At 38.6% G+C, this 26,083-nt stretch overlaps 3 protein-coding genes across 12 annotated transcripts in view; 2 read left to right on the top strand and 1 right to left on the bottom strand.

Annotated features, from left to right (window-relative positions):
* dip2bb (DIP2 acetate--CoA ligase B (putative)b) overlaps positions 1 to 9,653 on the top strand; it is a 28,783-nt gene extending 19,130 nt beyond the window's left edge. For 2 of the 4 annotated variants that reach the window (XM_027007813.3, XM_027007812.3), the window contains 16 exons: positions 173 to 285; positions 447 to 470; positions 923 to 1,003; positions 1,241 to 1,364; positions 1,558 to 1,679; positions 1,818 to 1,929; positions 2,067 to 2,176; positions 2,343 to 2,473; positions 2,998 to 3,166; positions 4,299 to 4,469; positions 4,573 to 4,634; positions 4,869 to 4,926; positions 5,025 to 5,099; positions 5,185 to 5,359; positions 5,516 to 5,639; positions 5,733 to 9,653. In XM_027007813.3, the coding sequence (XP_026863614.3) occupies positions 173 to 285; positions 447 to 470; positions 923 to 1,003; positions 1,241 to 1,364; positions 1,558 to 1,679; positions 1,818 to 1,929; positions 2,067 to 2,176; positions 2,343 to 2,473; positions 2,998 to 3,166; positions 4,299 to 4,469; positions 4,573 to 4,634; positions 4,869 to 4,926; positions 5,025 to 5,099; positions 5,185 to 5,359; positions 5,516 to 5,639; positions 5,733 to 5,985 (1,904 nt within the window). In that variant the 3' untranslated portion in view covers positions 5,986 to 9,653. The remainder of the gene's footprint in view (positions 1 to 172; positions 286 to 446; positions 471 to 922; positions 1,004 to 1,240; positions 1,365 to 1,557; positions 1,680 to 1,817; positions 1,930 to 2,066; positions 2,177 to 2,342; positions 2,474 to 2,997; positions 3,167 to 4,298; positions 4,470 to 4,572; positions 4,635 to 4,868; positions 4,927 to 5,024; positions 5,100 to 5,184; positions 5,360 to 5,515; positions 5,640 to 5,732) is intronic. The other 2 variants (XM_027007815.3, XM_027007814.3) reach the window with 1 other exon arrangement.
* Positions 9,654 to 9,851: 198 nt separating this feature from the next.
* On the top strand, positions 9,852 to 17,854 carry atf1 (activating transcription factor 1). Of its 6 annotated transcripts, none has more exons than XM_081716842.1 (8): positions 9,852 to 10,015; positions 11,306 to 11,409; positions 11,535 to 11,654; positions 14,133 to 14,230; positions 14,930 to 15,063; positions 15,723 to 15,899; positions 16,128 to 16,272; positions 16,429 to 17,854. In XM_081716842.1, the coding sequence occupies exons 2-8, from the start codon at positions 11,311 to 11,313 to the stop codon at positions 16,571 to 16,573; spliced, it is 918 nt and encodes a 305-aa protein (XP_081572968.1). In that variant the 5' UTR covers positions 9,852 to 10,015; positions 11,306 to 11,310; the 3' UTR covers positions 16,574 to 17,854. The 6 variants fall into 6 exon arrangements, with proteins under 6 accessions (XP_081572968.1, XP_081572970.1, XP_081572969.1 ...); XM_081716843.1 differs by lacking the exon at positions 9,852 to 10,015 and adding an exon at positions 10,280 to 10,786; XM_035524249.2 differs by lacking the exon at positions 9,852 to 10,015 and adding an exon at positions 10,899 to 11,165.
* A 716-nt stretch (positions 17,855 to 18,570) lies between these two features.
* Positions 18,571 to 24,323, bottom strand: LOC113590224 (thiol S-methyltransferase TMT1A). Of its 2 annotated transcripts, XR_014124363.1 has the most exons (4): positions 23,692 to 24,323; positions 20,066 to 20,151; positions 19,349 to 19,555; positions 18,571 to 18,637 (listed from the first exon to the last, which is right to left on the bottom strand). XR_014124363.1 is itself a non-coding variant. In XM_081716847.1 (3 exons), the coding sequence occupies exons 1-3, from the start codon at positions 24,193 to 24,195 to the stop codon at positions 19,408 to 19,410; spliced, it is 738 nt and encodes a 245-aa protein (XP_081572973.1). In that variant the 5' UTR covers positions 24,196 to 24,322; the 3' UTR covers positions 18,571 to 19,407. The 2 variants fall into 2 exon arrangements, 1 of the variants encoding a protein (XP_081572973.1); XM_081716847.1 differs by having other exon boundaries at positions 18,571 to 19,555; positions 23,692 to 24,322.
* Positions 24,324 to 26,083: the final 1,760 nt, after the last annotated feature.

Genomic DNA, 26,083 nt, shown 5'->3' with positions numbered 1-26,083 from the left:
GTGAGTGTGCACTGGGGTCTGTGTGTTTTACATTACTAAAAAAGAGTAATAAAAAAATTAGACTTATATAGCACCTTATATATCTTGTACACCACCCAAGACAGATAATTTTGTGATTGTTTATGAGTATAATTTGAGTGTCTAATTTGTACTGTCTGGCCTTTGTGTGTAGTGGGAGTAGGTCCTGCTTCTATCATGGTGGGCAACCTAGTTGCTGGGAAAAGAATCGCTCAGGCAGCAGGCAGAGATCTGGGAATGATAGAGGACCAAGACCTGGTCCGAAAGGTATGAAAACACCCTCACCACTACCAGACAATCAGACACCATTACACTGTCAGACAATGACAGTCACTTATACATGTAATTATGGCACTGAGAGACTGAGAGTCAAATTCCTTATGCTAACGAGCTGTGTGTCATGTTTTAATGCCTTCATTGGGACGCAGCTGTGCATGTGGCCTACGATGATGGTAAGGAATGCTCATAGTGTGGCAGGACTTTCTGCTCAGAGGGTACTGCTACCCCTAGCAGGCCATATGGAACTTGATATTGCCTGTTGGTCTGCACTCGATCTCTTCTTTAAATGTGATATGATGTTTCTGTCATGAACTTTGTCAGATTGTTTGGTGTTAATTATTTACATGATGGTACATCAGGGAGATTCAAATCACACTCCTCAAGGGGTAGACCTAGAGACCTTCTCTGTACTGGCAAAGTGGTCAGGCAGTTATGTTAAATGTTCGAACAACTACCAGTGATTACAAAGTCCAGGATTGGATTTGCATTTGAGGACCAGATTTGAATACCCTTGCATTATGTAGCATACACATGTAGCATGCACACACTGGTGCTCCTGTCCTAATCTGCACTGTTAGTGCTGTTTGATGTGACAGGTTTCATTTTATTCACTTTCCCTATCCAGCATCAGTTCCTCACTGAGGCTTTGCAGTGGAGAGCACAAACAGATCCTGACCACGTGCTGTATGTGCTCCTGAATGCAAAGGTAACACACACACACACACACACACACACACACACACAGTTAATGTACAGACACGCAAACACAGGCATACCTGCATGCACATGCGTACACAAACAGCAGAGCAACCCTATTGTTTGTATAGTCAATAAAGTTAGTGTTTACAGTAAACCCTTAATGTAAAGATGCAGGCATTCTGCTCCCAGTATAAATTTGTTCTTTCACCTCCCTCCCTTCTCCCTGGCTTCTGTCCCGCTACAGGGCGTGGCAGTGTGTACAGCCACATGCGTGCAGCTTCACAAAAGAGCCGAAAAGATTGCAGCTGCTCTCATGGAGAGAAGTGGCATCAACACTGGAGAGAATGTTGTGTTGTTATACCCACCAGGTGAGAAACACACGCACTCACAAACCTATGTACACACCCACACAGACACATGCATTTTAATTTCAACCATGCATACTATGTGAAGCTAAAACAGAGTAAATCTGTGTGTGTATGTGTGTGTGTGTGTGTGTGTGTGTGTGTGTGTGTGTGTGTGTGTGTGTGTGTGTGTGTGAATGCGTCTCTGTCTGTGCAGGTATCGATCTAATTGCTGCATTTTATGGCTGTTTGTATGCTGGTTGTATTCCCGTCACCGTGAGGCCGCCACATCCTCAGAACCTATCAGCCACGCTTCCCACAGTCCGTATGATCATCGATGTAAGACTGCGTGAGCATGGAAAATCAAACAAGGGCTTTTCCTTTTAAACCATCTGAATGATTTTACTTCAGTCTGAATTCGTTTTTAGCAGAAATGATCTCCAATGATTCATTCTTCTCTTCCTCCTGCCGACTCAGGTCAGTAAAGCTGCCTGTATCCTTACGACTCAGCTTCTAATGAAGATCCTGAGATCAAAAGAAGCAGCTACGAGTGTTAACATAAAAACATGGCCTATCATAATAGACACAGGTACAGAGACACGCACTGACGCACTCCTCCAAGATTAGCACGTAATCAAACAGTTCAGCATCCAGGACTGCACCAGCTCTGCGTTCTTTAAAATCTCGATACACTGCTGTAATTGCCTTCTCTCCTCTCTCTCTCAGATGATCTTCCTCGCAAGCGGCCCCCATCCATCTACAAGCCTCCGTCTGCTGACATGATTGCCTATTTGGACTTCAGTGTCTCCACCACAGGCATGCTTACGGGGGTAAAGGTGAGATGAGGGCCCTGGAATGCTTACAACAATAATAACGATTAATAAACCCAGAAAAGCCCACCATATCTATGGTCATTTGTCTCAGACTGTATAAGCTTACTGCTTAGTGCCTCAGTTTTTGATTGACCTTGTGTGTCTAAGCCTCTGATTGGTCGTCTATCAGATCTCCCATTCGGCAATGAGTGCTCTGTGTCGCTCCATAAAGCTGCAGTGTGAGCTCTACTCTTCGCGCCAGATAGCCATCTGCCTTGATCCCTACTGTGGCCTCGGCTTCGTGCTCTGGTGCCTTGCGAGGTAGGACACGTCACACAGACCTCGAGAAAGGCTCCAGCTCCCCCTTGTGCAGATTCTCATAGCCTCCTGCTGTAATGCATTAGATTTGGAGCCTTTATTTAGGAGTCAACTGTTTTCTGTACACAATACCTCCAAAAAAAGCAAAAACACGATCAACAGTTTCATTTTAAATCAATATTACATAATTGTAATAAAATACAAAAGGTGAAAATAATAAAGTATTAGTGTGATAATATTTTCAGTTAGCACTAGTCTTTTTTGATTTTCCTCAGATTTGTGCTTCTTCATTTTGACTTCCTTTTTTGTAAACTGTTAGATTACTGTTTTCATGCTTTCATTTGATGGGTCGTGGTGAATAACGCTTTGTAGGTCAGTGGGAAATGGAAAACTTCCGGGGCAAGGAAATGTTCTGTACACCTTCACCCAATCGAATCTTGTAGAAGCAAAACTACTGTGGTACACTTTACAATTACAGTCTTCCTTAAAGGTGTATGTTTAATGCTGTAAGTGTTGTATTTTTTTAGTGTGTACTCAGGTCATCAATCAATCCTGATCCCTCCTACGGAGCTGGAGAGCTCATTGGCTCTATGGCTGAGCACGCTCAGTCAGTACCGCATCAGGGACACCTTCTGCTCCTACTCCGTCATGGAGCTCTGCACCAAGGGACTTGGAGGACAGACTGAGATGCTGAAGGTACACACACACACACACACACACACACACACACACACACACACACACAGAAATATTTAATTATACACAAACAGTTCCAAAATTAACACTGGCCAGTTGCCAAATGCAGATAAAAATTTGCTTTGGTGGAAAAATAAAATCGGGTCACATACAAGTGCCTGGTTGCTAAACCATTTTTGAAATTGCAGAGCATGCTAATACATTTTGCAGTACATTATAAAGGTTTATGACAGGCAAACATATGTTCATATATTTATGTGAATGCCCTTTTGTTAATGCCAGACCATTATTTTGGACCTAATTTACAGACATACACTGACATACACATCGGTGCATCGATTTTTCTTTATGGAAATTTTGAGCTTTTGATTGACTGGGAGAACAAACAATGAGGGGAAACTCCTAAGAGTGAGGGCAAACTGTAGGTTTTTTTAAAATGTATTATTTCATAGAACTGAGAACTGAGTTGAGTATTTACATAATATTAAAATGAATGATTAAAAAATAACACGCACAAATATTGCCTGATCCAAGTGTGTGCATGCGTTAACAATGGGATGGGTGATTTGTTATCTCTCAGTTCTCATATTTGGGATCCTCAATTTTTTTTATTCCTGGTGTGCTGATCAAATGTCTCAGCCCCAGAAGGTGGTCACCACTCTCTAAAAGGGGAACTTAAAGTAAACTCTCTTACAGTGAACTTCTTCACTCTATCAAGCACCCAAGCACCTTAGTAGTGTTGCAGGATTTTAGCTATTGACTAGACAGATAAAGAGGAGGTGAATTCAGTCATGTCATGTTAGTCATTGGATTTAATGTCACCTGACTATCCAGAACCCACCTGTCTAAATGATCTAAAACCCCTTGAGGGGATGTTATATTAGTTTTTTGGCATACATGAATGAGTTTCAGACCATCAACATATGAACATATGTGTGGAACCCTTAACCGCTTAACAACAACTGTAAAAATGTAGAAGTAATTGTGTGGTTACAATTGATTTACTTTCATACTAACACATTCACACAATTGCACACACATGTACACACAGAGACACACACACACATACATCATCAAACCACTCATGAAACTATTCTTGCCTGCCTTCCACAATCTTCTTTTCTGTGCGCAGGCTCGTGGCGTGAACGTGTCATGTGTGAGGAGCTGTGTGGTGGTTGCTGAAGAGCGTCCCCGCCTGGCTCTCACACAGTCCTTCTCTAAACTCTTCAAAGACCTCGGCCTCTCCTCACGGGCGGTCAGCACTGCTTTCGGATCCCGAGTCAACCTGGCTATCTGTCTGCAGGTAGCTGAATGGAGTTCCACTGTCTGTCTATTGTCTATCTGACGGACATGTTTAAATTTTACTGGTAAATTTTGCTCATTGTGTGGGTGTGGGTGTTTTTCAGGGAACCACTGGACCAGACCCTTCTACTGTTTACGTGGACATGAAGTCCTTACGACATGACAGGTATGATGTATCCAGGCACAGACCAATACAGCTAAGAGTGGCAATGCACTCCTAGGGTGCTCAGTGTGTACAAAGAAACACTGAACTTATATGAAGACTGTAAGGTCACTCAGGACTGGTAAATTGTATTTTGCATGTGCTTTTTGGGTTTATAGACAACTGGATGGAGTTGTTTATGAATATTGCTTTAGCACAGTTCTGTTGAACTGATCATGGTATGTTTGTGTTTTCTAGGGTACGGCTGGTAGAGAGAGGTGCACCACAGTCTCTTTCCTTGATGGAGTCTGGAACAGTGAGTATAAGTTCTCCTTTTATAGTTGTGTCAGATCAAGCTAAGCTATTATGACGGCATTCTTTACAAAAAACCTTTCGCTTGATTTCCTCTGTTAGATCCTTCCTGGAGTGAGAGTGGTAATAGTGAATCCAGAGACAAGAGGACCACTAGGGGATTCTCATCTGGGAGAGGTGAGTGCCTCTGATTGTGTATTTGTGTGTGTGGCTGACTTGGGAAACTGAATGCTGTGGTCTTTACGTCATGGCTCTTTCTCAGATCTGGGTGAACAGTCCTCATACAGCGACTGGTTACTACACCATCTATGGAGAGGAGAGTCTGCAGGCTGACCACTTCAATACCAAGCTCAGCTTTGGAGACCCGCACACATTCTGGGCCAGGACTGGATACCTGGGCTTTGTCAAGAGAACTGAACTCACAGACTCAAGTGGAGGTGAGAAAGAATTGGATGGAAAAGGAAGGATAAAGATGGAAACACACACACATCCATCTACTTCCACCATATAGAGATGTAAAAATAACAAAAGCAAAAGTAAAGAAGCCAAACCTAAATACAGAGAATTTTTCTGTTTTACATATTCTCCCCTAGAACGTCATGATGCTCTATTTGTGGTGGGTTCTCTGGATGAAACACTGGAGCTGAGGGGTCTGCGGTACCACCCCATCGACATAGAAACCAGCGTGTCACGCGCTCATCGCAGTATCGGAGAGAGGTAAGAGCCATGCTAGTATGCAACAATAACACGTTGTGTGTTCTATTGCAGGTTCCCATCTCATAAACTCCCTCCCTCACTCTCTGTCCCCAGTGCTGTGTTTACCTGGACTAATCTACTGGTGGTGGTGTCTGAATTATGTGGATCAGAGCAGGATGCGCTAGACCTGGTCCCGCTGGTGACGAATGTGGTGCTGGAGGAACACCACCTTATCGTCGGGGTGGTGGTGATTGTTGACCCTGGGGTCATCCCTATCAACTCCCGTGGTGAGAAGCAGAGGATGCACTTGAGAGACTCCTTTCTGGCTGATCAGTTAGACCCCATATACGTGGCCTACAACATGTGAGCTAGCCCAATTCCAAGGCCTGGAGCTGAAGAATGTGTTGGAGCAGCTCTCCAAGCCTGAGCACAGAGGCTGGCACATATGCTGGGTTTCAGTCTTCATGGTATGTGAGGAAAACTTTGTTCTTGCTTCACCACAGGCAAAATGTCAACTATAACTGCAAACATCATGGCGGACTAGTGTTTGGATAAGAGGTTTATACAGCTTTCTTCTGATGAAACAACATTTCTTTATCCTAAGTCAGGATATTTCATGGCACTACTCTGATTTTAAAACAATTAATTTTACTGTGGGTACTGCACCACAATTCCCCCAATCCCCTTCCCAAGCCTGAATAAGTTGAAGCACTTTAAAAAAAAAAAAAAAAAAAAAAAAAAAAAAGGTCAGTTGAGAGTTTTGTTCTGGAACATGTTATAAGAGATCTTGTAATGATCTCTTAAAACACATCCCAAGGTATTGACAAATTCATGACTTTATTGAGCATTTGTTTAATTTATGTGTTGGCAACATCCACGTACTAGTTTCTACATATTGAATATTCACTTTTATTTTACAGAAATACCCATCAGTCTTTAATTAACCACATCCACTACAACTCAAAAATAGGTTTTTATATAAAGATCTTGAATTGTATTATCAGATAACAGTTTAATAGTTTGAGCTTTCTTTGAGTTAATAACTAAAAATGGCTCAGTTAGCTGAATTTAAAATACAGCATTTTGTTACAAACACTGAACTAAAGTAAACTTTTATTTGGAACATTATTAGGTTTGGTGTGTAAAAATGCAGTTTTTTTTATCATACAATGTTATTTTTGAGCAATTTATTTTCCATTTGTGTCATTAATGCACATCTCAAATTGATTTCAAACATAAGAGTAGGCCTGATTGTATGTGGATGCTATAAAGGTTAAGGATTGCTAAGATGTGCAAGTATGTTTCATTTTTCTATTGAGACAATATTTGAAATGTTTTGTGTCATATACTTGAAAGTGTCATTTTGGAATGGAAGAGGAGAAAAATGTCTTGTTTTACAAAAACCAAGAGAAGAGACCTCAAACTATTCTAAAACAATATACTGCTGACTTTTTTTTAAAGAAATATTTATTCATTAGAAGCATGTTGTAGTGAGATTATAGACTATGTCTAGGCAGATTGCATTTGTGTTAGCTGTCTTTCCTCTTTTCATCAATGGTCAGTTTTGGACCTCAAGCTTACTCTTGGTTGGATATATTGGGGTGGAGGACCACTCTCAACCAGCAATAACACTAACACGTGTTATTACTCCAGCACCTCTGCTGTTCTTGGTGCACTCCCACCAGCGAACTACCCTCAACCCAACTACAGCTATGGCAGTGTTGCTGCAGTGTTCAGAATGGTCTGACATCCAGATCATATCCATTCAGTAGTGGTCCTGTGGTCACATGCTGACCAGTGATGAACATGGGTAATGGAGGCCAATAAACAGGGTATGGTAACAAATGGGCTACAGTTTAAATGATCTAACTTTTAATACTTATAAACTGCACCTATGATAGGTGTACTTAATGAAATGGCCAGTGAGTGTAGGTACAAGGTAGATGTTTCTAATAAAGTGGCTGGTAAGTACATTTAATTATATCACTCTTTGCAGCCCTGTCCAGTCCATTCCTTTGGTATAAGGACCGGATTAATTTTTTTCCCCTCTCATCTATGTATGCACTTTATGAAAATTAACACTCAAATCAAAAGGGCATTTTTGTAACAATACAGTAATGTTCTCTTTAAACCATTCCTGATTATTATAATATAGGTACTGACAGATTGCAATCATCAGTCAGGTGTGGTTGCATATATAGTTATTGTTACATATACAACACAGTCTGTCAACATGTGAAAACCCTGAAGAGCAGATATGCAAATTGATAAGTAAATTAAAATATTTATATTGATAAGTAAACAAATGTTTACATGTTAGCACACCAATGCCCCCCCCCCCCCCCACACACACACACACTCACACACACACACACACACACACACACAGACAGAATGAGTAACATCACAGACAGGTCACAGACAATTTGGTATTGAGTGCAGTGTTTCTTTTCACCACCATCATATATATCTACATACCCACCAGCTTACCAAATAACCCACACCCAGAATCCAGTGAGAAACAGCCATACCCTCTGGGATATCGTGCGCCTTTTCGTCTCTCATCTTAAGGTGCTTATGAATGTCAGGGCAAATTTTTATGACTTAAAACTGGCAAAAATAAAACCAGGAATTTGTACATCACACCATTGTTACTGTAAAATAGCATACTGTACAAAAGCAGATATTTTACACTTTCAAGGACAAAAGGGCAGTGGACACTTTCTGTACTACAGAGATTTGTAATGAAGTACAATACGGATGTCCTACAATGGTAGACATCTGTAAACTATAGACTTCTGTATAGATAAAGAATTGTACTGTATGTCCTTTGCTATTCTCTGATTTATTCTTGATTAATACGAATATGAATAACTGCTGTCAGTCATGATTTTGAGATGATAGATACCTTTGCCTGGTTGGATGGAGGATTTACAGTGAACTTATTATAAATGGCTTATTTCTGTTTGTTCAGTTACACATTGTGGGACATGTTTGGCTTAGTTCATGTACAGTTTAAGAGCAAAAACCTTTAGATATTTTCACCCTTTGCTTTGTGAGCATGAAAAAGCCAAGCACTATGGGAGACATAAAGAAACTATGTTTTAAAAACACCAGCCCACCAAAATATTATGTAAACCTCAATCTCTCTGATGTGCGTGTGTGTGTACATGTGTGCAAAGGTTTATGTGAGCATGCAATGTGTACATGTGTGGATGCCTGTATGTTCATGTGTGCACATATGCAGATTCTTTGGTTTCAGAGGGATAACACAGTGAGTCTGTCACAGTGAGTACACAGCTAATGTTTTCACTATTGTAAGCAAAATCAGTTACACTATTATGAATGGTGTGACTTGGTTATTTCCATAGTATGATTGAATATGTGGCTTTAACTTTAAGCACAAAACAGAGACGAGCTTTTACATGGACACATTCAGGGACATTGTATTTTCCAACAGTAAAGGAGTTTACTACACATTCACAAAGATACTCATAGGAAACATTTTTTTCTTTTTAAGAATAAACTGGCCACTTGCTATTTCAGTACAAAACAATGGCTGACTGCAATGAAAAATAAAGAGAATATGTGGAAGGCCAGATAGCAAGCAGAGAAGCCAGACTGAGGACGGAGTCTACGGAACACACTTTTCTCACTATGCAAGCAGCTAGCCTACAGTCACAGCCCAAACCACACACATGCTCGCTCACACACACCTTTACAGAAGCACTAATGAGGGAAAACACAGGGAGCAGGCCTGGACTATTCATAACCATGACTATAGAATGCATCCCTTTCTTCTGTTCTGATATATACTTTTGGTAAGTTTCAGTTCATTATGAATACAGTAATAATTAGAATGTCATGTTACAGTTAAAAAGGGGTTGATTTTGTGATTTTGTCATGTGTGAATATTAATTGCAACATCATAATTATGCAACCCTTTCTCCATTAACCTGTTTGATTTTGTACATTGGTTAATTACTGTTTTATATTTAAATGGCAAAAAGAATAAAAGGCTTTTATTTTGCGGCATTGATGGGTTAGAGTTTTACAGCACTGATGCCATATCTGTATAGGATTTTTTGCTGTAGGGTCTTTTTTTTTTTTTTTTTTTTTAAAAAGCGCTCTGGCATGTTGCAAATAGTATGTTTCATTCATTACTGTAGAGTACTTTATGTTTTAGACAGTGACCAATTACAAAGCCCGAATGAAGTTACGTCATACATCCTAGTGGGTGGGGCGTAACCGCAGCCTTTTGGAAAAAACAAGCTAGTTAGCTAGATTTTTTTTCAATGGAAACCGCCCTGATTTATTTGTAACGTTAACTACAATTTTTACCTAAGATTTCACGTCGTACCTGTGGCCATACCAAGGAGCCATCAAAGCGGGCAAAGGTGAGTGTTTGCGTATTTTCTGCGATAGCTAGCATGCTGGTAATGCTGTCTATTAGGATGACAGCAATGGCGCCCGTCCGCTTCGTCGTCGTCGTCGTCGTCGTCGCCGCCGCCGCCGCAGATGAAGGAGTATTAATGGCTCCCCGTATCGCTGACGTCTGTTGACGCGGGCACTTGCGTGCCGGTGACTAGCCAGAAACCTCTGCAGGGCGCAGCATAAGTCGCCCATTGACTTAAAATACTATACTGTGACGCACAAATTGGATCTAGCTAGCTAACTGGCTAGCAAAGGAGTTTGGGTAGTAGCTTGAGAGACGTTAGTAGTACCTCTCAGTGGGTGTAGGGAACCTAATGTTCACACTTCGTTAGAAACTATGACTAGACAGCAATGTCCATAAAATTTCCTTGTAGCTAAGGTTAGCTAGCTGGCTGTCTTGATGTGTTAGCTGTCTACTCTGGTTTAAACCTAACTATTTAGTTATGCTAGGTAGCTAACTAACTAGATACCTAAGTGCAAGACACAAGTTATGAAGTAGTTAGCTATGTTTAATTATTTTCTTGAACTGTCGACAAGTAGCGTTAGCTGCTAACAACTTAAACACGCTTGCAAAGTTGCAGACTTTCGAGATCAGTAGCTAGTTAGCGTTAGCTTGCTCAAGTTAGTTTTTATCGCATTTTTACTTAAGGTCGCATGGCTAGCTAGATAATTAGCTAATCTAGCTATCCATCTTTGATTACGGCAGGCTGAGAGAAACAAGCAGGCTGGCTAACGTGAGTTCAGCTAGTTTTTTCACGTTAGCTAACTGTCATTTTTAAATGACATTTTTAGAGATCTGGTAGACAAGGGCTTAAAGTCGTCTGGCTAGCAGCCCACATTTTATCCATTTAATATATTTTTATCACCGTAATGACTGAACGGTTTGCCGCTGTGCCGTGCTGAGTTCATGAGTGCGTCCCCCGTGAACAGTGTGTTTAGTGCGCGTTTCAAAGTATAAGTGCAGTCTGCTCCAGCACTGCATGCGTGACAGAAGCTTATTCAGTGCCCGAGGGGCTCAGTGGGAACACTGACTAAAGCTGTGCTCTCCAAAATTAAGACAGAACAACTGCGTTACCATTCTGTTCTGAAAGCACCCACGCTCATGCACTAAATGTACGGAACTTCTTAGAGCAGATGACTCACATACTTGTCCTGATTTCTGTTGTTGAGCACGTAAATGTTAGCACTCGGGGTATTCTTGCAAAGAGGCGATCAGACTGCTAGTAAACAATGCCAATTGTTTGTATTTGCAGTGGCAATGGAGGAGGTGCACCAGAGTAGCAGTAATGGCACTGAATCACAGACTGTTACCATCCCTACAACTATTACAGCTTCTCAATTATCACAGATAACTCAGGTATTTTTAGTGTCTGTAAAAACCGTTAGAATGCTTGTTGTATTTTGAGAATGGGGCAGTTGTGTTTGTTTTTTTAATGACTGAGTAAAAATTACATTAATGCATGTGTTATATGCATTGTGTAGATGTCTCTGGGAGGATCTCCAGTGACTGTGGTACAGCTGCCTGGAGGTCAGATTCAGGTTCAAGGAGTGATCCAGTCTGCACAGCCATCTGTTATTCAGTCTCCACCAGCACAAGTTCAGGTGCACACATCTTTGGTCTGACTGGTTTTCCAATGTGCAATATCTGTATTTGGGGATGTAAATGAATATTCAGATAAAAGGAAAGTCCTAACGACTTGTTCCCTTCAAGAAATTATATTGCAATTTCAAATTAGCAACATTACAAGCTAATAGGATTCAGTGTGTTTTGTTTTTTCTCTGTATAGACAAAAACAAATTGTGTAAACGCAGACTTGCAGCTGTTGCTTTCCTGTACTGTTAGTGTTGGATAATGTGAAATTCTGCTTGTAGTGTATTTAAAATAGATTTTTAAAGAATAATAGAGAATAATATACCTGCAAAAGTTTTGTACTAAACCTGAAACCATAGTTTTAAAGTCTCCAGTTTCATTATGCTGTAGTTACACATGTGTTGTGAACCATGGTCTGTCTTCATTTTGACACAATGCATTGTAAATTTAGAGGCTTGGTAGACTTATTTAACTTTTCCACCAACAAAGTGGGGGTCCTCATGCTAAACAGGCCTGTGTTTTCACTTAGAGAGCCCAGAGATTACATATCTGGAAGTGGGTGTTTCCTAATCCGGAAACAAGCCTGAAGAAATCATACAAACCACATGCTAGAAGCAAATTGTGCTTCTTTGAGAGCATATTTCATTGTCCAGAACCTACACTTTCAGGACCACTGATGATTCATTTCTACTGTTTTTACTGTGGCTCTCCTGCATTTAGTTGTAAATGGAAGTAAAGCATGTAAATGACTGCACATGGTGGCTCCAGGGCCCACCTTTGGTTGCATGGGTCACAGGTTTATTGGGGCCAGAGCGAACCAATTTTTCTGGCAGAGAGCCAATTTTTACGTTGCAAAAGTGTAAAACATTTCAAGATTTTAGCACCAAAACTATGCCAGTGGAAAAGTGCTATTTTTGTTGACTTGGAAGGTTGAGTGAAGAATTATTTTTAAAAAGACCTTGATTTCCTAGTGAGTGTGTGGCTCAGAGGGTGCATTTACATGCACTTAATAATCCGATAACTGCAGAAAATCAGATTTTGTCACTAATCGGATCAGTGTGTTTACATTCACTTGTATATTCAAGTAATGGTTAAACTCTGGGTTACTGAGTGAGGCAGTAATCGGATTTCTACTTTGCAACCAGCCAATAATCTCACAGAATGATGTGATGTAAACTTCAAATTTTGCTTTTTGTAAATATGAACCCTGGAAAATATGGCTCTTCATTTTTGCTATGGTTATTAACAGTGTGCAGTGCTGCCCTTTTTACAGCTTTCACTATTGATGCAAAGAAGGAAATGAGAATTTTTTTTCCACGAGCGAGTGCTGCATTTAATTCTGCTAGACGCTTCCTGGACAACTCTACACTCGAGCTAGTTATGTTTGCATGCATGTGCAGACTGAGAACTCCAAAAGAAATCAGATTAAGGGTTTACATGTGCTGAGTGTATTATTGAGCTAAAATATAGTTCTTGCTATCTGATTTCTTAATCTGATTTCTATGCCATAATCCGCTCTCAGTATGCTGTTTACATGGCCACTAGAATAATAAGATAACTGGAGAAATTCAATTATGATTGGATTATTAAGTGCATGTAAACACACTCATTGACACTGGATTTAAAAATAAGCAATTCTGTCAATGATGAGAACATCATACATTTGGCATGGTGAGAGTGGCATTTTACTTAACTGTAAGTGTCTCATAGTTTTCATCTTACCAAACTAAAAAAAAGATGACCTTCTCTTTTACACTCTGCAACCTGAGCCATTCAGGCCCAGGTAGTAGTTAGAATATTAAGCATTGTTGTACTATTATCAGAAAAGTGGAATGTTCTTTTACACTTATTAATCTGTGACTGTTACATATAGAGTCATTTTTAGTCAACTGTTTTATTCCTATAGATTGATAAATTGCCATGATTACATTAATACTATATATGTATTAAGGCAGTCAAGGAATTTAAAGATGCATCTCTCTCTTGCTTGATGGAGCATATTCTGTAGATAATCACTAGACAATCAATAGCTATAGATTAACATATTGTAAATAGCAGCAATTCTCTGATTATTATGTCATATCTGTGTTTCTAAAAAACTTAGTCCAACGATAGCATTAATTACACTATAGAGTAATTTTCTGAATACAGAATGTTTTCTGGAGTCCAACCTAAACACCAAGAGAATTCAGATCTTAAATAGTAGCTACGCAACAATATCCCATGAGCTTGGTGTCCTGGCATGCTTGTGGCATGATGCATTATGTGCACATTTTTGCATGCGTGCATGATATTTTGTTTTGCTATGTGGCCATTACGCTGGATTGTATAATCTACACTCAATCTGCACATCCTACTGATGTGCAAACAATTCTCAGCAATTCTGGTATTTAATGTGGTTAACTGAATATCAATATACCTGTACCCTCACTGGCAATGCCTACTCTCCTGCAATGGTGTGTAACTAGTGAGTACATCCTTATTCACAGGGTCAAGGATCTGATAGTGATGATTCTCAAGACTCAACAGACAGTGGAGCTTCAAACCAGAAAACAAGGGAGATTCTTGCCAGACGCCCATCGTACAGGTCCATATGCATGTCCTTACACCAGGGTTTCTGTTGGGAAAATGCACTTCCCACATTTTAATGTGTTTGGTGTTTGATAAATTTACCAGGTTCAAACGGACAACAGGTAGCCATGTGCTGATATGGCATAATGAAAGAAATGACATGCGTGATGTTTGCTTGGATACCCATATCCTGTATGTTGTCTCAGTTGTACCTGGTTTTTGCTGTATGCTTTATTGATACTTTCCTACAGTTTAACTATGGTTTCTCCATTTTATAAGTTAACAGGCTGATTTGATTTTTGGCTAAACAGTATTCAACATGACTGATCAGTGCACATGTAAGGCATGAATACAGTCTTTTACATGGGGGAAGGGTAAACTTCTAACACTTTGAACATTAATGTGCTTACAAGTGAGCTCACATGTGTAGAGTGTGTTTAAATGTAATCCTTTCTTTTGTCTTCTATTGAAATTCTTATATTGGAGCAAGTAGGTGGAAGAATTACTAACAACTTCAGCGGTCAAATGACTACGGCATTTAAATTGGCCAAAGAAGACATTACCCTGCTTTTAGGTGCCGTTGGAGAAAAAAAAACATACAATTAATTGGTTTAGAGCTACAGTACCATCTGCTGGACAAAAGACTGTTAGATTGCTTACAATTTTTATACATTCACAATTAGTTCTTACACCTTTGTTACTGTCTGCGTTATAGGAAGATTTTAAATGACCTTTCAGCAGAGGAGGTGGCGACTCGGAATGAAGGAGTGGAGGAGACCTCTGCGTCATCTACTATGACAACTGTGTCTGTCTCCACACCAATCTATCAAACCAGCAGTGGCCAGTACAGTAAGATGTACTTTTAAGTTTTTAAATAGAATAATGCACATCTTTACAAGTTATAATAAAATGACAACGTGGTATGTATGGAGTGAAATATCTTGCTGTTGCAGTGGTATAATGACCATAAACAATTATTTCTCCGTTTCTTTATTAAGATACAAACAAAAAATGCAGAAAATACACAAAATTAAAAACAAACACAATTTTCAGAACAAATGGCTTCTACAGGCAAAAGTCAGTATTTAGTGTGTCTACCAGTGTCATTAAATTTATTACACCAGGCTTCTTTCAGCACTTCCCAGAGTTCTTTAGATTTTTCCTGCTATTGCTCAAGTGTAAGGTGAGGTCACACTACTTGCCACTGTAGTACATAGAAGCTGTTTTTTTGATTGTTTTTCTGTTTTTAATACAGCATACCAATTTTGTGTATTGTTTTATTGTTCAAAATGGACAGAAATGATTATATATGGTCATTATACCATTGCTAGATTTGTTGGTTAGAAGTTTACAGTTTATATAAATAAATAAAATTATACACACACACACACTGCATTGCACACAGCCTATGTTAGCTTGTAGAGTTCATATTGTCGAACTGTAGCCACATTTTTGTAGTACAGAAATATGTAATTGACTATTCATATGTTTTTGGGCAATTTCTACAGTTACAATTGCGTCAAATGGCTCTCTGCAATTGGCTAGTCCTGGTTCTGAGGGGGTACAAGGCCTGCAGACGCTTACCATGACCAATACCAACCCTAGCCAGCATACTATATTGCAGTATGCTCAGACTGCTGATGGACAACAAATATTAGTTCCCAGCAACCAGGTGGTCCTACAAGGTTAGTGTATATACTCTCTCGTACAAACACACACAGATACTGCTACTTGGCAACCACATGTTGTTGGCTCACATCAGGGCTATATTCTCTGATGATAAATTAACAAACACTAGTGTTCTTCAGTCAAATTATGCTAGTGGTTTACTGAACACTAAGGCACACTAGATTACTTGCACGGAGATGGTAACCAGGCATTTACCAGTCACACTTTTTTATTCTGTTATGTAGGTGCAGGGGGTGAAATGCAGACCTACCAGATCCGCTCATCTTCCTCCTCACTGCCTGTGGTCATGACATCACCACCTGTTAACAGCTCTCAGGGAAAGAATGATGACCCACAGGCTAAGAGAGAGATTCGCCTGGCCAAAAACAGGTGTGTGGGTGGGTGGGTGTGAGACTATCACTGCATGGCTATAAGTGTTTTAATATATATGTAAACAAGTTTCATTAGTGTTTGTCCATAGTGTTGAAATAAGTTCTAGTTCAACAATTAGATGTTCATCATTTGATTTTATGCTTGTGTGTATAGAGAAGCAGCTCGTGAGTGCCGCAGAAAGAAGAAGGAGTATGTAAAGTGCCTGGAAAACCGCGTGGCTGTGCTGGAAAATCAAAACAAAACACTGATTGAGGAGCTCAAGACATTAAAGGACCTTTACTGTGTCAAAACAGGCTAACAACCTCGATAACAGTGCAAAGTGGACAGTATATGCAGCTCTGCCTACACACACTCACTGTTCCTGGGCACAAGGAATTTGCTAATTTCTTGTTTTTATACTACCCATTTTTATCTAACATCTTAGGAATGGCAGACCAGACAGAAATAAATGAGTTATGGACTAGAAGGAATTATATTCTTATTTGTTTGTTTTCCTTTTTTCCTCTACAATTTTTTAAAATAACAAATATGATGAGCAGATGTATATATTTGCATGTATCCTGTGTGTACATATGTGCATCGTGAATTTTCGCGTTGTCAGTCACCGATTCATTTACCAGGGAATTTGTTTCCAGAAGTGCTTAATTAAAATGTTGAGGGGAAAATATACAAAAAGAAAAAAAAAAGCTATAAGCACCTGCCATTTAAACCCTCTCTCAGATGTACCTTACTTATTTTTATTATCTTTTTTTAACTTTTATTTTCATTATTTAGTTCCCTCCCCGCTTTGACCAAATGCTCCAATATTCCCTTACCTATTCCATAGCTTAGCATCATGAATGTTAGATCATGTGTGAGCAGCACAGCAGGGATTCAGAGACTGATGGGCCAAGCCATGTCTAAATCATGTATGATTCTGTTGTGAAAAAAAAAAAAACAGGTTTTTTTTTGTTATTGTTTTGTTTTTGTTTGTTTTTTTTGTTTTTTTTGGTCAATCTACAAGCTAGAGAGAGCCACCACCTCAACCCAGCTCAGTAGTGGACTGAAAGGGCTTTTAAGAAGCTTAATTAAGATTACTTTTTAGTTCAAGTCTTGGCTTAATGCATGTGAAGAAGTGGCCTTTAAGCCAAGTCTGTATCTATACAGTAAGTACTTTGGTGGAATTCAGCAGAGGAATGGGCCATATGCCTAATACTGACTTAAAGATACACTGTGTGTAGGAATTAAACTTTTTAAAAAATTAAAAAAAAATCATGAATAGTTGGAAACAATATAATTTGTATGTATTATTTTTAAAGCAAACTGGCTAGAGTCTTGCCAAGACGCTAAAGGATAACTAAGCTGCTTCAGACATTCACCCACATTCTGGAAGTGAAAGCCTGATTAGTTGTTTATTCCTACAAAGTGAACCTTTAAAGCAGTGGTTTTTATTTAATTTTGGGGGGGCTAACGCTGTTACGAGGACAGATCAGGGAGCACACCTGCACTTGAAAAAGTAGGTGACGTTTATTATGAAAAGGAAAAAAAGGAAATCAATTGTTTTGGTTAAGTGTGTCTAAATAAATATTTTTTCAGCTTCTGTACACTTTTTCTTTTTTACTTGATCACCTCTGTTCAACAGAAAATTCATATTAAGATGCGTTCCAGTGATCCCAATAATCTCCTTAGGGATAGTCTTCCCTATGTACCCTAATTTTCCTAGTAACTGGTATGATACATAGTGTTACTGTGGGCTCCTACAAGCTTTCAAAGATTAGGGAATGTCTAAACACCTTTATAGACTTCTTCATGCATGTAGACTAGTTCACAAACCGATCCTGAATGGTGCATTACCATATATACTCTGGGGGTATAATACACTAGGTGCATGTAACTCATGCCAAGACTAGCATTAGCCTATCAGTTTAAAGCCCAATGCAAAAACAACTCTGGGGCATAGTGAGTTGTGTATCTGTAGTACATAGAAGCATTTTCCTTTTGAAAAGTTTTGACCCCATGTTGTCATTTTTGGCAATAGTTAAAAATACCATTAAGGTGCTATCATACACCTGTAACTCACCTGGTGGAACAGGTAGAGAAAGGGTGCTAAAACACCAATGTCATGGCTTTGGGAGTTGGTAGTTTACACTTTTAGCATTGTCATACCGATACATATTTGCACAATTTTACCCCAAGAGACTTGCTAGTGTTCAACTTTCATTATCGTAATTATGCCACACAAGTGGCAAGTCCAGGAGAAGAGATTGAGGAAAAAAAAGTGAGAGAAAGGTCTTGTGAGCAAATATAAGCATACAATTGGTTTTAGTTATATTTTATTTATAATTAACCCCTCCATTTTTGAAAGCACATTTATGATTGGGCTCTGTTTTTTTTGTGTGTGTGTGTGAGAGAGAGAGAGAGAGAGGGAAAGCAGAAAACAGTATGTTACCCTGAAGCAACAGCATACAATACAGGGTTAAAGGGACTCTGAAATCAGGTGCACGTTTACGCCAATAGGCTTAGTAGTGTTCAGCTTTCATTATCATAATTGGTATATTAGACACTGTGTCCTAAGCTTATGCCATCTTACCAAAACCTTTATCTTCCTCTTTTGTAAAAGTGATAATGAACTTTATATAGTACATATTACATTATCTCCAAGACAACTAAGCTATGGATGCTGTGCTTTGTTGCTATAGGCTAACAATTATACTTCCTAGCCACTGGATGGTAATACGGTGCTTTCACATTCAACACAACTTACTTCAAAGATAATATGCTGGTAATTAGATTTTCAAGCTTTAGTAAAATTCAATAAAAATATTGCATACATGATTCATGTAAGACAAAAGGGCCTTTTGGCAAGGCTTCACAAATCTCAAGGAATATTACATATCAGTTTATGTGCATCACAATGGCATCTTTATACCTCTGTTACAACAATGTCGTTTCACCCATCACCTACATTGACATGAGGAAATATTTAATGTGCAATAACATTTTAATACAAACACTTCACTTTTAACTTTAAGGCCAATATTCAGAATAATTTTACAGAAATAAAAAGGATGTAATATGAAAAATACATATTAACCTATTGAATGATGGGTCTGCTGTTTGATCAACTTCCTGTTGAGGACTGTGTTCCTCTTCTCATTTCACAGCATAACCGATGATGTGTGGTGTTATAAGGGAATTTAGTGGAGCCTGGATGTGATGAAGCTGCAAGTCTGAGAAACCAGCTGCTTCAAGGTGCTGCCAGGTAGTACGAGTCAGCTCGCACCTGTCACCACAATAATACCTACAACACACAATCAGGCTATATGCATCTTCTCCATATATGCATATTTTATCACATCAGCATGAACATGCTTAAGAAGGCCTCTAAAAGACTGGTCTAGTGTAATGGTCACTCAGAGTTGGGGCACATTTCTCTCTGTTCTACCTGTCTGTAAGGTTACTGTAAATTCTTCAGCTAAACCTTGAAGTGGCCAACAGAGCTTATATGTTAACATTCTGAAGCTCCATTTAATATAATTCTACTTTCCTGTTGGAAGGCTACAATGTAGATTGTTTACACAGTTTAGTTAAAATGTCAAGTGAGGCTGCGCGTCCTGCTCCGCACTCTGCGGTACTTGGGCCGTTACAATTGGGTGCATACTTAAAGAACTTACCTAACACATGAAAATATTTACTTATATTTTAATTTTGATTTAGAAGTGGGTATGGAAATGAGGTTTACTGCACTCATCTCGCAGAGTTGTGCAATTGTGTCAGTTCTTGTGTGTTTGTGTGCAGATCTATTAAATACCAGATAGGCTGGAGAACATGCTGGAAAAAGTATCTCCAGCTTGATGGGTCAGCCACCACATGCTCCATAAAGAAGAATGCCCCCCCCTGTAAAAAATAAAAAATAAAAAAAAATCACTGCATTTATAATATAGTGAATGTGGGTGCCCCAGAGCTATTCCTTTGCCAGCACCAATATATACTCTGGAGTAGGTTTCCTATTGCCTATTTAGACTAGTCGAGTATAGCAGACTGTATATATTGTCATATTCCTGATTAGACATAATAAGCCCAGTTTTACTGTTTTTTTAATTATTTGGTGTAAATATGCACAAATGCTACTTACTATAATGATATTTTCCCCATTCCAGCATGGGAGTAATGCACTTGTATATGAAAAATGATCTGATTATGCAATAATGCAAAAGAGCTGGACTCAAACTAGTGTTAGTCTACCTTCATGTTTTAACCTGTAAAATAATTCTGGAGGCTTTCTAACATGTATATTGACTTATTTTTTAACTAACTTTATCTAATGATGGAGAAATTAAGCTTTTTGAAGTAGCGAACCTTTCCAACCAACTGGTTTTATAAATGGGTCATTACTAGGAGCATCCATTACACAGTGAACATTAGTTCCCCCTCCTCAAAACTATTAATAGCAGCCAAAACAAGTGCTCATGTAATGGTTTGTAAATTGTTGGACTACTGTCCAGTCCTTATTGGAGGCCTCCTTATACTTCTGCCTATATATTGACTTGTAAATTATATACATAATGTACATTTTTTCTTGTTAAAATTAAAAATTGTGCTTGTGTGTTCGAGAGACTTGTGTAACACTGTACTATATATATATATATATATATATATATATATATATATATATATATATAAAGACCAACTCTTTGGGGGCTAAGACAGTTCCTTTTCTTATATACATTTTCTTCTGCTTTTGATAAAATACATTCACATTTCAGAGGAGGCATGAGTAAATAAAAATGGCAGTGCGGTCTGAGAAAAGATGGAAAGGACTGTGTACTACTTTACACGTATACCTTAAACCATATAAAGCAGCAGGCTACACAATCCTTACATGTATTGTAATGACTTTCTTTACACAGAGAGGGTGTCCGGATTCGCACTTTTTGAGACATTTCACCTTCAAATGAACCAGTCCTGAAGGAGCCACGTGGTAGAACATCAACAAAGCGACACAAACGTGTTTGGTAAACATTGCTTTGTATTTTCTGAAGCGAGATCCCAGTGTGACTATTACATCATGAATTTCAACTTTATCTTCTGTCTTTGATATGTCAAAGACCAACTCGTTTACTCATTCACTACTTAGAAAGTTATATATAGCTAGAACACTATGGAACCCATCTGGGAGACAGCAGACAGAATTCAGCAACATGGAAATAAATCATTGCGACCTTGTTATGTAAACTATCTGGTACATCAACAACAATTAGACTTAGCGATACAATCACAATAGATTGAAGTAAGACCGTTTAGAGATGTTTTACAACTTCAAATGTGTCTTGTCGTGACTGTAATAATACCTAGCTCTTACAGCTACATCCATGTTCCTATTTTATCAGTAAAAAAGTACTGAGTGATATACTGTAATGCTTATTTCTTGAGCAGGAGCTTCTGGTAACATCCTGTGACCGTTACATGGCATATCAACATGGCTGTTATACTGGTAATCCTATTAAATACAGCACTGACATATGCTATAGGAAACCACTATGTACCTCTGATCATTCAGACAACCCTCTAGAATGGCTGACGCTCTAAATACTACACTAAGTATGGTGCGAATTCAGACACTTCTGGTCTTTGAATTTCCTTAGGATTTCTGTGATAATTACTGAAGTAGTCAACATCATAACCACCATAAAAAGTGCTATGGGATTTCACTTGGATTAGTTTCCATAGTTAACACGACAACATTTACTGGAAGAAATATGTACACAGCTAGGGTTAGCACTGTCACCAGAGAACGCTTAGAAAAGAAAATGTATGTTTAACAGGTTTTTCAGACGCTAGAGGCACCCGTGAGCGAGTCCAAAAAAATTGAATACGGTTGAATAGAGCTAAACGGCTAAAATGGAAAAAAAAAGAAGAAAGAAATAGTGACTTATCAAAGCTAAGTGAAGAGAAACTACTTTTCTTTTTCCTTTTTATAGGTAGGGCTCCATTCCCCCCGATTCATTGAGAAATCGCTCGCAGGCGCCCCTTTGGCGTTTTGCAGTAATTTTTGATATAACGGGAGGAATTGTAAGGGGTCAGGCAAAAGAACGATGAACAAAAAACCGGGTACGATCGAAAACGTCTGTGTCCTAAAATGCCTCCTTCATTTTATACAGAAGCTTCAAAGAGTTAACTAGGCAGGGAATTCTTCTGAAAACGTTTGGGAACATTTTGTTTTTCTTCATACCGTAGATAGTCTAAACCTGCTACAATTAGATAGCCTGCTAGCTTACTGATGGTTGGTAGGCCTTTTCGTCCAATAAAGGCAAACTGTTGAGTTCATTCGATTGTAGTAGTTTAACTGAATTAAGATTATATTAATATAAAGGAAGTAATGTTCAAAATATAAATTTTCATAAGACAATAATGTGCAGTACATTGTTACATGAAATGAAATTGTTTGTAGAATGTGTGAATAGGTAGTTATGCTTTTATTGGTCCACCATCCTCCCCTGGAAACAACGCAGTCCATCTGAAAACATTAAACTGGAATCACTCGAAGCCCATCACACAGACTGCACTAAGGAACTCTTAAGATTGCAGAACCAGAATTTACCTGTTACAATTATAATTTCACTTTGCACACAGAAATCCAGGTATATTTAACCCTAATGTTATTATGAACATATTGTAAATTGAGTTGTTCTTGCCCCAAGCCATTCTATATTTGTTAATAAAGTCCGTGCACTGTGTCCTGTTAGCGTTATACTCTGTGCAGCAGTTTTCATCATGCCTAAGCAAATTCCTGTACCTGGTAAGTACTGACGAGAAAAATGTGATGCTAATTATTACGTAGCTAATATAACTTTTCAAACCTTTATCTATTTTAATAAAGGTATTATATGGCACGAAAATGTTGCTTATAAATATCAAAATACAAAAAATACCTCTTTTGGTATCTTTGGACCTCTCGATTAACCCGTTATGTTTTGCCATATGCCCCAGATGTTTACATACCCTAGAAACGCCCCTGGCTCTTGCCCTATATGACCGATAGGAGATATGCGATTTATCTTGGCACAGTTTACGGAATACGTTATAGCCAGTGTAGATGTAATTGAAGGTCAGAAGTTATAATACAATTTAAAAGTTAGGTACAATTAAATAAAAATATGTAACATGAAAATTAAATTTAAACTAAAATATGTGCTCCATTTATTGGAGATCATTGAAACAAAATCATTTCCTCCAAAGGAAACAATTTTAAAATATTTTAAGGGAACACTTTCTAAGACAAAATCAGTAATTTCAGAAAGTGGTGGGGATATATTCCCATCGTAAATTACGCCTGTGGGTCGGATAACAATAATCTGAAGATATCGAGAGTCTGCTGGAAGCAACATAAAATATCCATAGTCAGCGCTCAGAATAAGATCTTTAACCAATGCTTACCGGTCTTAGAACTCTTCTTGCCTCCTGTAGAACCTTAGACGGGTTGTCAACTGAACACAAAACCAGTGTACAGACTACAACATCTATTGAATTGTCCTCCACGGCCCTTAAATCCTCCCCAGACGCAACCACGAAGCTGTCATACAGCAAGTGGTCATTCTTCGCCATGCTCATCTTCAAGTAATCTTGGAAATACGGATTAGAATCGGTGCATGTAACCTTACAACCTGTCGGATAGTGCTCAAAGTTTGCCCCAGAACCGCAACCCACCTCCAGTAAACATAGTGGCCCATTCGGAGGATAGAACTTAGTTAAACTGCTAAACAACTCCCGTTTCTTGTCTTTCATTATTTTGTTGTACGAAATCGACATCTTGTACATGAAGGCTGGAAAAATGCGTTTGTAGAGTTTGTAAAGCCCAAACACTTCCGCCATATATAAAGGAAATGCTAGAATGTTTATAAGTAACGTACAAGCCTGCATAAGGAACGCCATATCGGTCATGAGAAAGAAAACGCAACTGCACTCCAAAAGCAAATAAAACAGGAACCGATAAGAACAATCTTGTAACCACCAGTCATCCGCCGTCCTACACTGTGACCAGCGGACTCCGGTACGGCACGCCCCTCGTTGATCTTCTACCGTCCACTTTTCGGTGACGTCTATCGCCTTAACTTGCCCCATACGTCATCACGTCCTTTTCTCAGTGCTGAAGCGTAATCACTTTAAATTACTTTTAAATATTAGGGTTCCGTTTTGTAGCAATAACGACAATATCGTGTTTCTGAATAAATCGAAGTATCTCTACATTTTACATTTACATGACTGTAACCGAACTGGTTCGATTTTGCTGTGACTTTAATGTTGCACGATAAGCATTATAACTTTGCCTATTAAAGTTTGATTAACTAAACTGTAGAGGATTTTTCGGAAACATGGTAATATTCTCTAACGTTTCGTAGGCATTGTTTGGCCGATTAAAAGACACGTATGTGAATTACACTGAACAACACATCTGCTAGGTCTCAAGTCTTGCATTCTCATGTGATTTTAGTTAAGTAAATATCATGTGTAAAAGCATCAACTTACAATACGCAGCAAGTGGCTACTTAATTTTGGAGGGTCGGCTAATGTCTACACAAAGTTCTAGTGTTTTGTTAAACACTGAAATCTTTGGGAAAAAGTCACAGTAATAAATAGGTAAAAATAAACCGAGGTAAAAGTGATACATTGTGAGAGTTATCAACATAAAAACATGCCACCGTGAGGGTAGACCATTTCTAACATTCTTTTTATCGAAATAAAATCCCGCCCTGTGAGGGTAGACCTTTTCTAATTAAATTAACAAAAGACATGACTAACTGAACCAATCACTTACGCCACAACGCAGCTAGGCATAGGCTAATTAATGTTTAATGTGTTTGTTGACGCATTAAACACTAAAATTAAAGGCCCTGCAGTATATTTTACTTACTCAAAATATTATATTACTAGGAAGTACGTTTTTAAAAATCTTCATACTTCTGCTTCCGTCCAACAGTTATTGTGTATTGCAGAGTGCAAATAATAATAATAATAATAATAATAATAATAAAGTGTATTTTTGTATACTGTTCTGTAATGACCGTTTAGGAATTACTCTTTATTTGGTGTGATCTTAGACGTCATAGATAACACGATTTGACTATAGCGAATCATAAGTTACCTAATATTGCAAATTCAGGACCTCTGAAATCAACTAATCCTCCCATAATTTACTCACTCCGATTTTTCTAATAATAGAAATGGCGCGTATATACAAATGCTCAGTTTTTGGACACAAGTGGCAGGTTACTCTCCGCATTTTATTCCAGAAAACGAGACCAAATCAGAATGGCTCAAATTTCTTTATGGGGTTGAAGTGACACCCAGTACAAGAGTTTGTGGCAGGCGTTTTACTGCGAATTCATTTGAAAATTAGGCTCAATACAGCTCCAGATCTGCCACCAAGCTGAAAGCAACAGCTTTCCCAACCGTTACTGGAGGTAAAGTGAATGATATCTTAAGTTAACAGTCATTGTTTTCATTTGATACGTTAGCAAGCAATGAGAATATAACAAAATGTGCAGGCTACAGTTTGTTAATTCTGTTATCCTAAGTAATTTAGTTCAGCTAGCTCCAAACGTTATTTTTATAACGTTATATGATACGATACACTGACATTTTTTTTAAAACTGCCAAATGGCCATTGACTTTCCCACGTTTAGTTCCCACCGTGTATAGTCGAAGCCCGTTAGCTAGACCTGGATAGCGTTAGCTAATAGCTTTAATGTAAAAGCGACCCATATGTAAGAAAAGCACAGGTGATATTGCTCTAAGTAGGTTAAAGTCTCTGGTTTCTCTTCGTTGATAC

The sequence above is a fragment of the Electrophorus electricus genome, chromosome 7, assembly GCF_041902795.1.
Source record: "Electrophorus electricus isolate QZ-2024a chromosome 7, ASM4190279v1, whole genome shotgun sequence".
Classification (NCBI taxonomy): domain Eukaryota; kingdom Metazoa; phylum Chordata; class Actinopteri; order Gymnotiformes; family Gymnotidae; genus Electrophorus; species Electrophorus electricus.
The sequence above is the reverse complement of the archived record's forward strand: the minus strand, read 5'-3'. Positions and strand labels throughout refer to the sequence as shown.

Excerpts from the sequence above, each read along its gene's own strand:
- atf1 (XM_081716842.1), top strand. The coding sequence starts at position 11,311 with ATGGAGGAGGTGCACCAGAGTAGCAGTAATGGCACTGAATCACAGACT. Across the intron at positions 11,410-11,534 it reads AATTATCACAGATAACTCAG|ATGTCTCTGGGAGGATCTCC; the intron begins GTATTTTTAGTG and ends TGCATTGTGTAG. Across the intron at positions 15,064-15,722 it reads AACCAGCAGTGGCCAGTACA|TTACAATTGCGTCAAATGGC; the intron begins GTAAGATGTACT and ends CAATTTCTACAG.
- LOC113590224 (XM_081716847.1), bottom strand. The coding sequence starts at position 24,195 with ATGACCGATATGGCGTTCCTTATGCAGGCTTGTACGTTACTTATAAAC. Across the intron at positions 20,152-23,691 it reads CAAGAAGAGTTCTAAGACCG|GGGGGGGCATTCTTCTTTAT; the intron begins GTAAGCATTGGT and ends TATTTTTTACAG. Across the intron at positions 19,556-20,065 it reads CATGTTCTCCAGCCTATCTG|GTATTATTGTGGTGACAGGT; the intron begins GTATTTAATAGA and ends TGTGTGTTGTAG.